At 38.3% G+C, this 14,642-nt stretch overlaps 1 protein-coding gene across 1 annotated transcript in view; it reads left to right on the top strand.

The window, feature by feature from the left end:
- Positions 1 to 14,642, top strand: part of PEAK1 (pseudopodium enriched atypical kinase 1) — a 116,916-nt gene that overhangs the window by 100,732 nt on the left and 1,542 nt on the right. Inside the window, exon 5 of the mRNA XM_074156047.1 lies at positions 4,818 to 5,566. Within this exon, the coding sequence (XP_074012148.1) occupies positions 4,818 to 5,566 (749 nt within the window). The remainder of the gene's footprint in view (positions 1 to 4,817; positions 5,567 to 14,642) is intronic.

Raw genomic sequence — 14,642 nt, 5'->3', positions numbered from 1 at the left:
AGTGGAGGTGGCCAACCTGTGGATTACTCAGTGAATACTTTAAGCAGCCTTTATAGAAGGATTTTGTGGCATGAAATGGGGGTGTTCCAACATAAGCATTACTGGACACCCGACTCCATTCCTGGCTGTAGGGAGAAGCAGGTCAGCAGAGGCTGCCAAAGCCAATGCTGTTGGACTGCTCCAAGATCCAGCTGTGTGATCAGCCCAGCGCTGTCTTACAGTGGGTTTCCTGCAGACACCTGAGAGCCACTCGAAATTCCTCTTTCTTGCTGGTCTCCACTGTAGAGAGTCTACAGTTCTGATGTTAGTTCTGTTGGGGTTTTGATAGATGTGGTCCTGGAAGATTGGTTACTCATGTCATACATGCATCAGTGTTAATTTTTGCTGTTCTTGGCAATGCAACACATGGATTTTTTTGTCAAACTAATGTGGTAAGTTGAAGAATGGCAGAGATGGGAGTTATTTTGGCCATTTTAGCCCTCTGGGTCCTGCTCATTCATCTGAATCCCTGCGCTCTAGGGGATTAGGGATTAAAGAGTACTATAATGGTCACTAAAACTGAGAACAGATTTAGTGATTGTGGCAATAGCCCAGTTACTACTGTGAATACCAGAGTATTGTTTTCAGCTCCATTTTCTAATTCACATCTTCCCACGAGGGACGTTATCCTAGGATGAGACATGGTAATGCATACGGAAAAACGCATTCAAGAATAAAGGAGAAATGTAGGATAGGTACCATCTCAAGAGTAAAATGAGTTTGGAGAAAGTACAGAAGAAGCCTGATGTCATTTCTGTATGGGACTAGCATTATGTATTGTAGGGCAATATACATCTCGGGAATAGTTCTGTTAAAGGAAGGATGGGAGCATGCAGTGTGTCACCCACTTGCCCTGCCTATTTCACCATTAGTTGCTTTCCCAATTAAAGAAGCATTTTCCTTCACAGTTTGAAATCTCTTGACAATGTATGCTGCTGATCTGGTCTAAGCAAAAAAGAAAGCTACATGGACTATCACGAAATCTAAAAAATAATTACGTGTGTCATTATTCTAAGGAAAACATGCTTATGGAATATAAATGTGAATTAAACATGAGCTCAGTGTGTCAGATTTGGCAGTTTCATGAGCTAACATAAACAAGTTGCAATGCAAAGTCTGATGATAAATTAGTTACCTGGAAAAATAAAATTTTAAATGCTTTATTTTAGGGCTGATTTAGAGTTTCAGATCTCTGCATGATGTCTAGAGACTTCAGTATTAATATTTAAATAGTGTAGTGAGAGGCTATAATGGAAAATGTTAGTGAACTGAGGAATTACCTAAAGCTCTCTAGAAAGCTGCTGTCTAAAGAGTTAAATTTTTTTCTGTCTTTGAACAGTCTGGAAGCCACTTCAAAGATGTCTTTAAGTGGTAGCCTAGTATTGTGCCTGTTCCTCCTTTTCATTTGCCTCCCAAGAGTGTAGCTCAGGTTGAACCTTGTAATGTTGGAGAGTCTGTGCAGCAGGTAAGGAAATGATGGGTTTTAAGCATGCAAGGGGAGGAGGAAATGATAGGCAAGAAAAAGAAGCAAATGCTCTGCCGGTACTTGTATGCAGAAGAACATTCTTGTGCCTTTGACAGGGACAAAATTTAAGACAACCTTTTTCTTCCTAGACAATTTTTAAAAATGTGGGACATGGAGTATCACACCATGCTTGGGGAAAGCTGTGCTGGAAAAAGCAGCCCAATGGCCATGAACGAAATGTACTCAGCATAAAACCATTCCAGATATGAAGTTTTTCAAACACATTAATAGAGATGGATAGATTTCAATATGGAAAATTCATTCCTGTGGGAAGAAACTATACCATAACATGACACGTTGTACAAACTCATTTCCTCAGCTGAGAATACCTGAAAAGGTAGCTACAGAATGACTTGTACATACAGTTCTCTAGATCCTGCCACCCCCACCAGACATCTGCAAAGACAACTTCTGGTTATGAAAAACCTTATTCAATTACGCTTTGATGTTACAGTTCCAATAGCTATGCAAAAACAACAACTAGCAAAAGTCACTGGTTGCAGTCGCAACACCCTTCTGTATGAATGGCTTATGGAGGACAGAGCCATTAAAGCAGACAGCAAATAAGAGAATCAAGAAGTAACACTGCTATAAATGTTACCTTTCTTGGAGAGGGCTTTCCCTGCTACTGCTTGAGGTGTGCATCTTGCTCTAATTTGTTTTCTTGGTTTCCCTCTAGCATCTGTGCAGTCCTTGGATTAGCAAGTCACACAAGCAACACCCATTAGGAAACTGGCCTCCTGAAATAGTAGCCTTTCTCAAAACCCCAGCACTTATGGGGAAGAGGGTAAGGATGAGAAAATAGGCAAGTGATCTTTAACACAGAATGCTGCCGGGGGGAGAAGTACATAGGTCACAGATTTTGCAAGAGTAAGCAACAGTGGAAGAGGACACGTGTTTGGATGAGTAAGAAAATTGGTTACAAAGTAGAAATGAACTCGTCTCAGAATTAAGTAAAAGACTGTGGTATTTGGATGTGTGTGTCCAGCATGCAGACATCAGTTCTGCTTTTCGCTCTGAATCATGCCACTCTTTGGCTCTGCAAAAGGGACCTTTTTGGTAGAGTTCCTCCTGTACTACTCAGCTGGCACCAGGGGTACATGGTGAGAGGAAGAGCTGCTGTTGTAGAGTGCACTCACTGCAATGCCAAGATCAGAAAGGAGCAGTAGAGGGTCCCCTGAGTGTTAAATTTTTTTTAAGCAACCTTGACAATGATTTGAGAGACATATGCAGGGATTCTCCAATATTTCCAGCCCTTGAACATTTTTATTTTGTGGGATGTAAAAAGCGATGACCCAGGGGAGTAGTCCTATGCAGTCTTCCCTGACAATCAGGCATGTACAAAGCTACCAGAATTTCCTGCTCAAAATTCAGTTTTTTAAACATTGGAATATCCAGGCTTACCATAAAATCCATAAGGCTCTTCTAAGGGTTTCTTGAGCTTAAGCAAAAGATAGAGATATAACTTTCATTTGTGATGTCATCCCCTTGGAATGATTGAAAAGAGAATGATTGTTAAGAATTCAGGAGCCAAGGCTATTTTGTTTGTGGATACATATAAAAATACAGTCCTCTCTGATCTTCTGAAATTAGGAAGTCCTTTTCAACATTCTAACCCAGCGTTCCTGGCTTTTGCGCATCCTGGCCAAGAAAATCTTAGATTCTGTAGTATTCATAGAAACCGTAACAACATATCTTAAAGTGTAAAGGAAGCTATCTTTTTTCTTTTCATAGACTGTGAATCTGTGATTCCCCACCCCCAAGTTTGGTTCAGCGTTCCAGTTCAGTCCTGTCTTTACAAGGATTCAGCACATATTATAAATAATCAAATAGTCATAGTGCCTTTCTACTTGCTGTTCCCTTCTTAGAAAAGATGCTCAGCTGCAGTTATAGAGAGATTCCATTTCTTGTCTGCTGTGCTGCAACTGGCAGCACAGTTGGCTTCTTACCATGATAGTCAATGAACCTCAAAGGAGTAGTAGAAAACTCTACTCTGAAAATAGCAGTTGATTATCAAGAGTGGAAAAATCTCGTTTTAATATGAGTAACAACTGTTTAATTGTCCCAGAGCAGCAAGCTGGTCATTTGTATTGTCTGTTTATTGGTTTTTATTATTGTCATTTATTTATTCTTCATTTCCAAGGACTCTGGCAGTTATAAAACATCTATAACCTCCTCTCTAAAAGCCATCCAGAACACATGACAGGAAGTTTATCTTCCCTAGAAGCACACAAATGTTTGAAACGAGTCTGTCAGTGGAAATCCTGTGCTTTCATGTATGTAACCGGCTGGTTGGAATCTCTTGACTGAATCTAGGTCAGGTGATCTATGAATATAATATTGCAAACACAGGTACCCGCGGCAAGTGAGTTAAGGGAAATGTATTAGAGAAAGTTATGGCTAGCAGGGAGGACGTGTGAATTTTTAAACTGTAGGGTAAAAATTATTTCTGGTTTTGTAATCTCAAAATATGATCCCACTCTCCTTGAAAGCAGTGGCAACACACTTGTCAACTCAAGTGAAAGTAGGCTTAATATCCTTGTTTTCACCTCGTGAATCTGCTAGGGCAATCTTGACTTTCCAATGTGACCACCGAAGTAGCTAAACTACATTATTTGTGTCTGTAGTTTTCTGGTTTACACTCCGAAATAATGCTTCCAGCTTCTTTAGTCCATTTCAAATCCAAGTGATCCCAAGTGCTTTACAGACTGTTAGGAGGATACATTAAAAAAGATCACCTCAGATGCCGGAGAAATGCACCTCTCAGAGTACACAAAGCCACTTAGCAGCAGCCACCCATAGTTTTAGCACATTTGAATAGGAAGTAAGAAATAATATTATAGTCAACTGGCTGCAGAAGGAATTATGGGAGGCCAGCTGTAATTACTGAAACTGGAATTTGGCCAGAGTGCCAAAATTGACGTTTGGTTTTTGCTTGCACTTTTTGTCACTAATCCCATGTGATGTAAAATGCCAGCATTGCTAGCACTGAAACTGATTTTAATATATAGGCCAAGGTCAAATAAAGACTGGCTGTATGTGATGATATATACGTGATGCTGGTTTGGTCATTTTGCTTTCTGATTAGTTCATCTTTTCTGATATGTATTTAGGTTTTCTTCAAATATTGGGAGGGTCCTAGACTTTTTTCTTTTTTTTTTTTTTTGCCTTAAACTTCCTTGCAGAGTGCAAATATGAGCAGCAGATGCAAAGTACTTTAATTTTCTTTTACTATTATGTTCTTCTTACACAGGACAATCTAGAGCAGCCATGATACCTCCGAAACAGCCAAGGCAACCGAAAGGAGCTTTGGATGATGCCATTGCCTTTGGAGGACTAGTAGACCAGGAGACAATGAGCAACTTACAGCCAACACCACCTCCGCTGCCAAAGAAAACCATTTTGCGAGCTAACACAGAGCCGACTCCCAGAGATCTCCAGAAGCAGGCTCTGGAGAACAACCTGTGCATCGTGGCAAATCCCACCTATGACATCGACACCAACTGGGAAGCAAGCAGCGCCTGTTCTTCCGTCAGCCTGGAGCTCAAGATACTGGACAATGAGTCAGGGGATTCCTTGGACAGGCCTACAGAAAAACTAAGGGCAACCACCTCAGCAACTAACAGTGTTTCCAGCCTAACCACTATCAGTATTAAGGACCGGTGTTCCAATAGCATGGAGTCTCTAACAGGGAGACGCATCTCGCAGACTAAGCAGGGCAAAGGTGTCCAGAAGCCTCAAAGGCAAGCACTTTATCGAGGAATTGAAAACCGAGAAGAGGTGGTGGGTAAAATCCGAAGCCTTCATGCTGATTCACTGAAGAAGCTGGCACTCAAATGTGAAGACTTGTTCATGGCCGGACAAAAAGACCAGTTGCGATTCGGGGTGGACAGCTGGTCGGATTTCAGGCTAACCAGCGACAAGCCATGCTGCGAGGCAGGCGATGCAGTTTACTACCCAGCTTCTTATGCAAAAGATCCTCTCAACAATTACGCAGTCAAGGTAAGAGGGGCGTTATAAACAGTAACCCCAGACATCAGTGACAAAACGTAACAATAACCCTAATCTGCAACACACCCAACAGTGAAAGGTCCCAAAAAATACAAGCACGGGCTGCTTGCAGCAGCGCTGTGTGAAAAGTAAGATTGCCAAGATGCAGGCTCTTCCTTCTGTCAAGAAGCCCGCGTGGCATTGGTATCTGCTGTTTAAATTTCATCTGTTCTATTGCAGCTCCAAAATTATTAAACCAAAATCAACACAACTCAGTCTTTATCATGTTTAATGACACATTGAAGAAAAAGTTGTATCATTTTAACATATCTCAGCAGTTTTTTGGAAGCATGCAATAACAAACTCCTTAGGTTCATCTGCATGCAGATGATACTAAATCATCACTCCTAGTTAGGAAAGATTTCCATGTTCAGAGATACGTAATTTTAAATGTAAATTCTAGGCTAATATATCTTTATGTTCCCATAAGGTCTTATATTTTCACCACTGTTCATTACCAGCCTTTCCAAAGCTCTGTCTAGCCATCAGCATTGCCTTATAAGCTATATTTTAAAAGAAGTGGAACTTGTCAGTGTTAGTTTTGCGGCCTTCTAGTAAACAAACAATTGTGTCTAGTTTGTTCTCCAGCTAACACATAAAAGAAGTAAGATTTACTAGATTTACTGCTAATACATTAATGAATAGTTGGCAGCTATCTTACTAGATGTTTCTTTACAGACTTTTATAGAGGTAATTCTTTCTGAGTGCTGTATCTCTACAGCTCTCAATGCTTATCTGGTGGGATGATAGTAAGAAGGACAGCTGAGACTCATAGGTCTATTAGGCTTCCTGTGCGACCTTGAGCATATCACTGCACTTCTGACTCTTCCTTGTTGAAACTGAGATAAAACATTTATTACCTAACACAGGTCTGCAAGCCTAATCAATTATTCCTTATAGAGCATGGTGACATTCTCAGAAGGGTGGTGCTTTACAGTTAACAAAATGTTGTTGCCAGTCCTGCATGATTGTTTACAAGAAAGATATGAAAAAATAAAAGGTGAGATTGGTGCAAATGATATGTTCTTCTGAAACTTGAAAAGGCATCTTTTTAAGGCAGATTTGTGGTCATAACTATTTATATGTCTTTAGTTATCAAGGACCTCTTTTTGAAAACATGAAATGAAATATGGATGTCTTGTGGATGCCACATCCAGTGGTACAAAACAGATGAACAAGAACCAGACCATGAATATTTCTGGCAATATCTACTCTGGTTGCAGAACCAACAATTTGAGGCTTTTTGGTTTTAATAGAAAGATGAGGCTTTTTGGTTTTAATACAATGATGCAAAAATGCTGCTTCTAGGACCTAAAGTGTTATTTTTCGATATGGGCAGGTTTGGGTTATCACAAATGTCATTCCTATTTGCGCAGTATGGATATGCCCTTAAAGCATTCCCTGACAGGCAAGATCTCTGTTGTTGTTTTCTTCTCTACTGTCCTCCTAAATAGGTTTCTTTTGTGGAAAGCCAAGGAGAAGAAAGAACAGCAATGTAACATGGTCAAATATGCACTATATTTTTTTTCTTTCATGAGTTGGATGTCTTAAAAATAGTTCTCAGCCTAACAAAATTTATAATAGGTGTGATGGTGTTCAGAGTGAGTGAAGTATCCGCAAAATATTCTGAGCTGGAGGTCACCATGAGCTGTTGTGCTGTTACGATGAGAGGAAAAGTTACCCGTGAAAACATCCTCCCTAGCACTTAATGTGATCTAGGGAGATACTCTCACTATACGTGTTCCCTGATTTCTTTATAAGCCAAGCAGGGCCAGCATACGGGACTACTGCTGTCTTTTCATTTTCTCTTTCATATATCCCAAGTATTACACGTTCAGCTAAGTTGGGTTCTCTTCAGTTGTGTGTTTCTTCTGTGCATATTTTTATTACTGCATTCTCTACACTAATATGTTGAATTATATAGCATTGTTTAATTTGTGATTACTGGATTTTTTCCCCCTAAAATCAGTTATAGTGAATTTCAACTTTGTCTTAACATCGGCCCCAAATTGATTTTTGACTTAGAAGTCATCAGTCCAAGATCAGATTTGTACAATATCTCATACAACAGATGGCTATTATATTACGCAAAGATTTGGGGAATTTAGCTTACACAAAAAATACCCATGATAGTATATTTGTTAAAGCCAAATTACATAATCATCTACCTCCAACAAGTAAGCTATGTGTTCCTGCCGTTTTAAATCCCTTGTCCCCAGAACAGGATGGCAAATGAATTACTGATGTGCCTAGTGAATCCAAAATAAAGTCTTCCTGTTATTTTTGATCAAGTCTTAGAAATACACTTTGAAAGTGAATATGAAGCCACATTTTTGGGCAGTATAAATTTATGTAGCTCTTTTGAGTTAAGTAGAACTACCCAAGCAACAGGGCTAACAATTCACATGCTTCTTAAGTTTCTATTATTTTAATATTAGATTTGAGAAAAAAAGTGATAATGGGATTTTTTTAAATTGTTATTCTCTTTGTAGAAAACAAGAGATTCGCCCCCAAATGCTGTTAAGAGTCTTAATGCATTACAAACAAAATATGTTTTAATATTGTATTTCCAAAAGTAGAATTACAAAAGCACTGTTAAAAATTAAGCTTTAACCATTTGACTACTGCTGAATTAAATTTACAAGAATGAACCTTTTGTGCAGATGAACCTTTGATCTACCAGTGCACCTTTACATTTTGGTGGTATCACGAGCAAAAGATGATCTGATAAATTTGGTGGAGAACGAGCACAACTTGTTCTGTTGGTGTGGATATTAGAGGAAACATTGTTTATGGGGGTGTGTTGTTTCAAAGCATCGTATTATGCTTTTTGCTTCACTCTCCCCTATCTCCTAGTAAACATCCTGTGCAAAAAAGTTGCAGGAAGCCATGTGGAGATTATTTTGACTGAAGCATTATAAATAAAACAGTAAATAAGTCAGGATCAGAAAACTACTTTTCCAAATGGAAAAAACAGAAGTTCCCTTACAAGAAAGGTTTCCATAAAATTCCAGTCTCTGAGGTATTTTTCCTTCACTAAACGCAGTACCATCTTCTAAGTAGTTGGTAGATCTGGGACAATATGGATAAACATTCCCCTGAAACCACAGTCTTATCAGTAATTCCAAATATGTAGTGGAAAGGTTACATTAAAGTAAAAGCAGCAGAGAGCACCAGCTTTTTGTACAAAGTGGGCTGGCCAAGTTCAATTCTTAGTATCCCTACACAGACTGAATAAGGCAGTGATACAACACGGATCTCTGTTATTTAAAAAAAAAAAAAAAAAAGAAAGGTAATTACTCAGAATGAATAATAGTTACACAAGATTAATTACTGTCAGTGACGTAAACTACTTCCACTTTCAGTATTAAACTCTCAAAAAAATTACTGTACATCATAAACAGACTTATAGAAATCATGATTCAGAGTCCACACAGAAAAATACAGAGATAAAAGGCCAGTGGGATTATGGCCTGCAGCGTGTATGTTCTGGTCACAGGCGTGCGCTGCAATGCAGTTCAGGCAGGATGACAGGAATTGCAAAGGTGCAAAGAGCTCAAAATGAGCAGTTAAAATTTATTGCTTTGATTGCTACAGGGCAGAAGAAGTTCTTCTAACAGTAAAACCTTAGGGTTTCTGCTAAGGTTCCTGTCCCAAGTATAAAATCGGGCAACGCTGAAGTAAATAGTATTGGGCTGAATTATAGTTTCCTAGTTGAAGCTGACAATTATTTTCTAGTTATGTTTAGTTTATCACAGTGCTAAGGTATTTTTTTTTGTAATTCAGTTTCCTAGTGGAGCTTCTTGGCAAAAGTGTTACTAAAGGTCATCCGAGAACGTCACGCTTCAGATCAAAATAAAGCTATGTAGGTACGTTAAACTTTCAGCCCATTCAGAATTCAGTCACAGGAGCATAGAATTCTGTATTTTGGCACATCGTTAAAAAAGTCAAAGCTCTATTTCAAGGCCAGATCAAGAAAATGAGGTCAATCAGAGATCAAACTGGCCTCCTTGGAAAACAAGGTTGTGCCAAGAACAGGCTATCAATTTGGGATTAGCAAGCTTTCATTCTACACAGAATTTCATTTGCAGTTGTCCCTCAGTGCAGTACAACAAAGTAGCACAGATGGTGCAGTCTTTGTGATCTTCTGTGTTTCTCATTTTCAGCACTTGTAAATTCATTTCCCACAATATTCATCTTACTTTAAGTTCACTGACGCCCTATAAAATGCATAGGACAGAGTGGAAATGATATTCCCTGCTGGGAAAGTGGAAGTCAGCTGATGGCATAGTATGCTACTGGACCCATAAAAGAAAAATAAAAGCTAATGCAGAACAGTTTTTAGAAGCTCTGAAACATTCAAATCTTGCTTCTTGAGCGGGGGGAGGATTGAAATGGCAGGATATAAAGAAACCTGTCCTGTCCCTATATAAATGTAATGGAAGTTCAGTTCATATGGATGCACTAAAGAAAATACACGTGATGACAGTGCATTCCAGCGAAAAGGAAGATGGAAACTTTCCGTTCCTTCCTACTCATATCTCTCCTTTTTTCTCATTGCTTTCTTGCATCACATGGAAGGGCTTTTTACCAACATTGCTTCATGTTTTGAACAGCCAGCTCTTTATCAGCTTTAGAAATGAGGCTTGCCAAGCCCTTATCAACACCTTCCTTTCAGCTATTATCACATACCAAATCTTTGTAGCTCAGTTGATTGTATTTCATTAAAGCAAATGGTAAATGACTGATTGATCCTACCTTCTGTTGGTATTTCAGTCAACGTGTTTTCACCTTTTTTCTTTTCCTGTGCCCAAAAATAGGAATTCAACATCCTATATATGTAAAAGGCAACAGGACTTCCATATTTTTTTAGAGTAGATGATTGGAACAGACAAAAGCTTTAAAAATCATGCAAAGAAAACTGGGCATTTTTACAAAATTTACAGTTTTGACATCGCATTAACTGTCACAAACAGAAAAGCAGCTCTGTAACCAGTCCCTGAGCAATTCATCAAAAGCAGTCTAAAACACTTGCTAATGAGGCCATCAAATTTCACAGTTTGTTCCCTAAATCTTTTTAAATGGAAATACAGACTTTGGATGCATAATTTACTATAACTCAAACCATTTTGAAAATTTTAAATCTTGGTCATTCAGGTGATAGTTTCAGGTGACAGTGGAGTAATTCCAATACAAAATGCTAGGGTGAGCATTGTTACCTATTAATAGTATTAAACACCAGCATTCACTACTCCATTGCAAAATGGTAATATAAAATAGAGTTCTGAGTAGAAGCTGCAACTCCGAAAATGATAAAATAGTATAAGAGGTTTTTTAGTAAATAAAATCTACATTCTATAAACTCTCTTTGAACAGATCAATAAGAAAACGTAAGTTTGTCTCCACTGCTTTCAGTACATTTCCCCCATTTTAATTAGATATTGGTAAATAAGAATCTGAACTCTGCAACCTAAAACCCCAGGATTTCTCTGGACTCATGCAGCTGTACTTCACAGCAAAAGTCTGAAGAGTAGCCAGACACTTACAGGAATATCAGATTACTGCAGGTCTGTGGTTTAGAAACTGTTATATGAATTCAGGCAAGTGTCTGATTTGTCATCATAGTCCATTTTTTTGGGTGCTGCTGTAGATAACCTTGCTTTCCATTCCTCTTGCTGATTACAAAGTATCTAGTGTACAAATTTTAATGTTTTTTATAGTCAGCAATTTAATCAGCCTTAAATAACTCAGCTGCCTCTTCCACTTCTCACTTAGTGGTGTTTATAAACAAAAAGCAAGAAGCAGAAAATGCACCTCTAATCAGATCTCAGCTCTCTTGTCTTTGTAGATATTGCATGCATGTTCATGTACACATATACTTCCCGGTATTAAAAAAAGAGAAGTATAAGTGTCCAAAAGCCCTCACCGTTGGTCATCTGTGGGATTACAGATTTTTTTTTTCTTTATTGGTTATGTTTTTTAAACTGTTTTGATGAATGCAGTCATTTTAGTATTGATTTTAATCATAATACTGTTTAGTCTTTAATTTCTGTGTTGTTGATATAAAGAGAGGAGTCTGAAGCAAAACCTTGTATTTAAGAACTGGCATTGTGGGAAGTTTGGCTCTGCTATGGATTCAGACTTCAGCGTGGACACTGCTCTGAAGGTTTTCATGACCCACAGTAACAGTGGAGTTAATAATGTGACTTGTTCACCCTGGGAAATGTTACAAGGATCCTTATATATAAAGCTCTCTTCTGCTTGATGCTGGAGAGGTCTTAACTGGAATATTGTATTCATTATAGGGTACCACTCTTCAGAAAGTTGCAATAAATCAGGAGAAACCAGAAACGAGCAACAAGAGTCAGAGGGTTAGGAATAAAGGTAGTAGGAATGAGGGCTGGTTATTTTTGAAAATAAAACATCAAAGAGGGGGAAATTTACATTTTCCCAAATGTAAAGGTGTAATGTTAAAGGATAGGAATCAATTTTTAATATCAGCTAGGAGAAAGGCTATCCATTTAATTTCAAGTAAAATAGACTTGGGATTGAGTAGCAGGAAGAAAAAGAAAGAAGATAGAGAAGGATAACTCTCTTACAGGGCGTTTTTAGTAGGCTGGAAAGGCATTGCTTAGGAATGATGCAGCTGGCAACATACAGATCAGATCTGCCTCCCAGGCTGGTTCTGCTGGCTCAGAGGGAAAGGGAATGGGTGCAAAGACAGCGAGCGGACCCTGCCCTAACAGCTGAATGCCTTTTGGTGCAGATATGCACAGCCAGTCATTTCTAAATTAGCAGGAAGCGTTGCCACATCCACAGAGGCCCATGAAAGTGTGCTTTTGTACTATCCCAATTCTAGGATTGCCAATATTTTCTAAAATGAGCGAACCTAGGCTAATTTTGAGAGTTGCAGAGGCTATCTCTATTATTTTAACGGAAATTGCAGTAATAAATTTGAGAAATCCTTTTCCAAAACTTTTAGAAAGGTCTTGTGCTCACCAAATTGCAAAGTATTAATGGTTTTAAAAGCAAATACTCTGTGGGTTATATATTCCTAATAAATACAATTTTTAGCTAGCAGGTGGCACTACAAATCCTCTGTGGGTAACATGAAATACAGTACAATAGCTAAGGGCAAGCATTTTTTTTCACTTTTCTTATCAGCAAGTAAGCTTGACCTTAAAATTTAACTCTTTCAGAATGAGTTTATAACTTAGATTAGGTCAGTTAAGTATTTTTAAAAACTAAAGGCTGGATTACAACACACTGAACCTTTGCTGCAGTTGGAATTTATTATTCCCATGGCTGGCTGTGAAAAAGGCCATGCACTTGAAGGGCACAGTAGACAAAACTATTCTTGTTTTCCTTAATACCTGGTCTCCCAGTCAAATTTGATACACGCTGGTAGGGTCTACGTAACACTTTTCTACTTCTGTCTTCTATGCAGTATTGAATAAATCTGAGGACTTCAGTCTCCAAAACAATCAGCTGACATTTTGTTTTCATATAGAATTCAAAGGTTAATGCTGTATTTTTACTGTATTTGTTTAAACTTTTGTAACCCTTGAGAGAAGGGGGGGGCGACTTTCCAATGATAACTCACTTCACCTCTAACAGTATAAAATATATTTGAAAATTTAAATTGGCAAGAGCCACTGTACAAAGATAACTATCAACATTTCCAGAAAATTATGACTATCTTAAATAAAATTGACTAGAAAATATATTTTTCAAATTTGTTATGTTTGTGCATAGCAGTTATAAACAGGCAGTTTAAGCTGTAGTGTACATAATACATAGGGAAATTTAAATGCTTGTGAAGTATGGGAATACAGTATCAAAAACAGGATGACAATCAAAATACTGTTACTACTTGTGACTACTTTCATATGATAGATTATCTGACAAAGCATTTTCCTGATCGACAAAGCACTTTCCTGATCAACAAGCATAAAAAACTAAATCTCCCATTAAACTGTATGTTTCTAAACCACATAAGCATGTAAAAGATGAAAAACTTTTTCTTTGTTGTTTTGTGTTTTTTTTTTTCTTCAGTGAAACATAAGTTTATAACTTATCCTACATAAGTTCCCGAGAAGGGGAAAAATGAGAAACAGGGAGAAACGTCACCTTCTGCTTTATATTCAGGGCTAGTATGAGATCTGCCACCCTGGTTGTTGTGACAATGTAGAACTAGTGCAGACTTTTACTAACCTTAGTTATCTGGCTTTCCTTCGCTTTCAGGGATGAGCGAAGCGAAGCTGTAACTTCATCTGAAGAGACATACCTTCCTGTTTTCTCCTCCTCTGAGCTTTGCAGTTAAGACCTGTTGGTGCATTATACAAACTGAATACATGGGGCTCTAACCTTGTAAAGATTAAAACATACACTTAACCTTACAGGCTTTGAACGATCTCACTGAAGTCAGTAGAACTAAGGTTAATATGCAAAGGTCAACATGCCTGAGTCTTTGTAGGCTGTAATTTTAATCAGTAAATCCCTTAGAACAGAGGCCCTAATAGAGGTTGTCCGGTGACTGTTTTAAGGAGGTTGGAGCTGCCAGTTGTTACGGCAGTACAAACAATAAGGATAATTACTGTGGTGATAATGATACATATATCAACAAGATATTTCTGTACAGAAATTAAATACAGCTAGATATGGCAAAACAAAAATATATACTTGGGATCTTGACAAATGATTGAAAGCAATTAAGCTACCATACTCTAATGAGTTTCCATTCATCACCTGAGCCCCAGCAAGTATGCTTGCAGCAGCCCCTGCTGTGCACACATACACCCCTCACTGCAGACTTGATGTGTGAGCTTGACACAGCTGTAGCTCATAGATTTCAGTTTCCAGGTACAGTGGGCAAGGAGCATGCAACCAGTCGCTTAACTCAGCTGACAGGTGGTAACTTGTTATACCATGCTAACTCAGTCATGTGCAATCGTTTGATCGTATCCTCAGATATTCTATGCATGTTTCTTTCTATCTCCTATTGCTATTGATTATTTTTTATCTTGTT

This window comes from Numenius arquata, chromosome 11, assembly GCF_964106895.1.
Source record: "Numenius arquata chromosome 11, bNumArq3.hap1.1, whole genome shotgun sequence".
Taxonomy (NCBI): domain Eukaryota; kingdom Metazoa; phylum Chordata; class Aves; order Charadriiformes; family Scolopacidae; genus Numenius; species Numenius arquata.
This window is presented reverse-complemented; position numbering and strand designations above follow the sequence as displayed.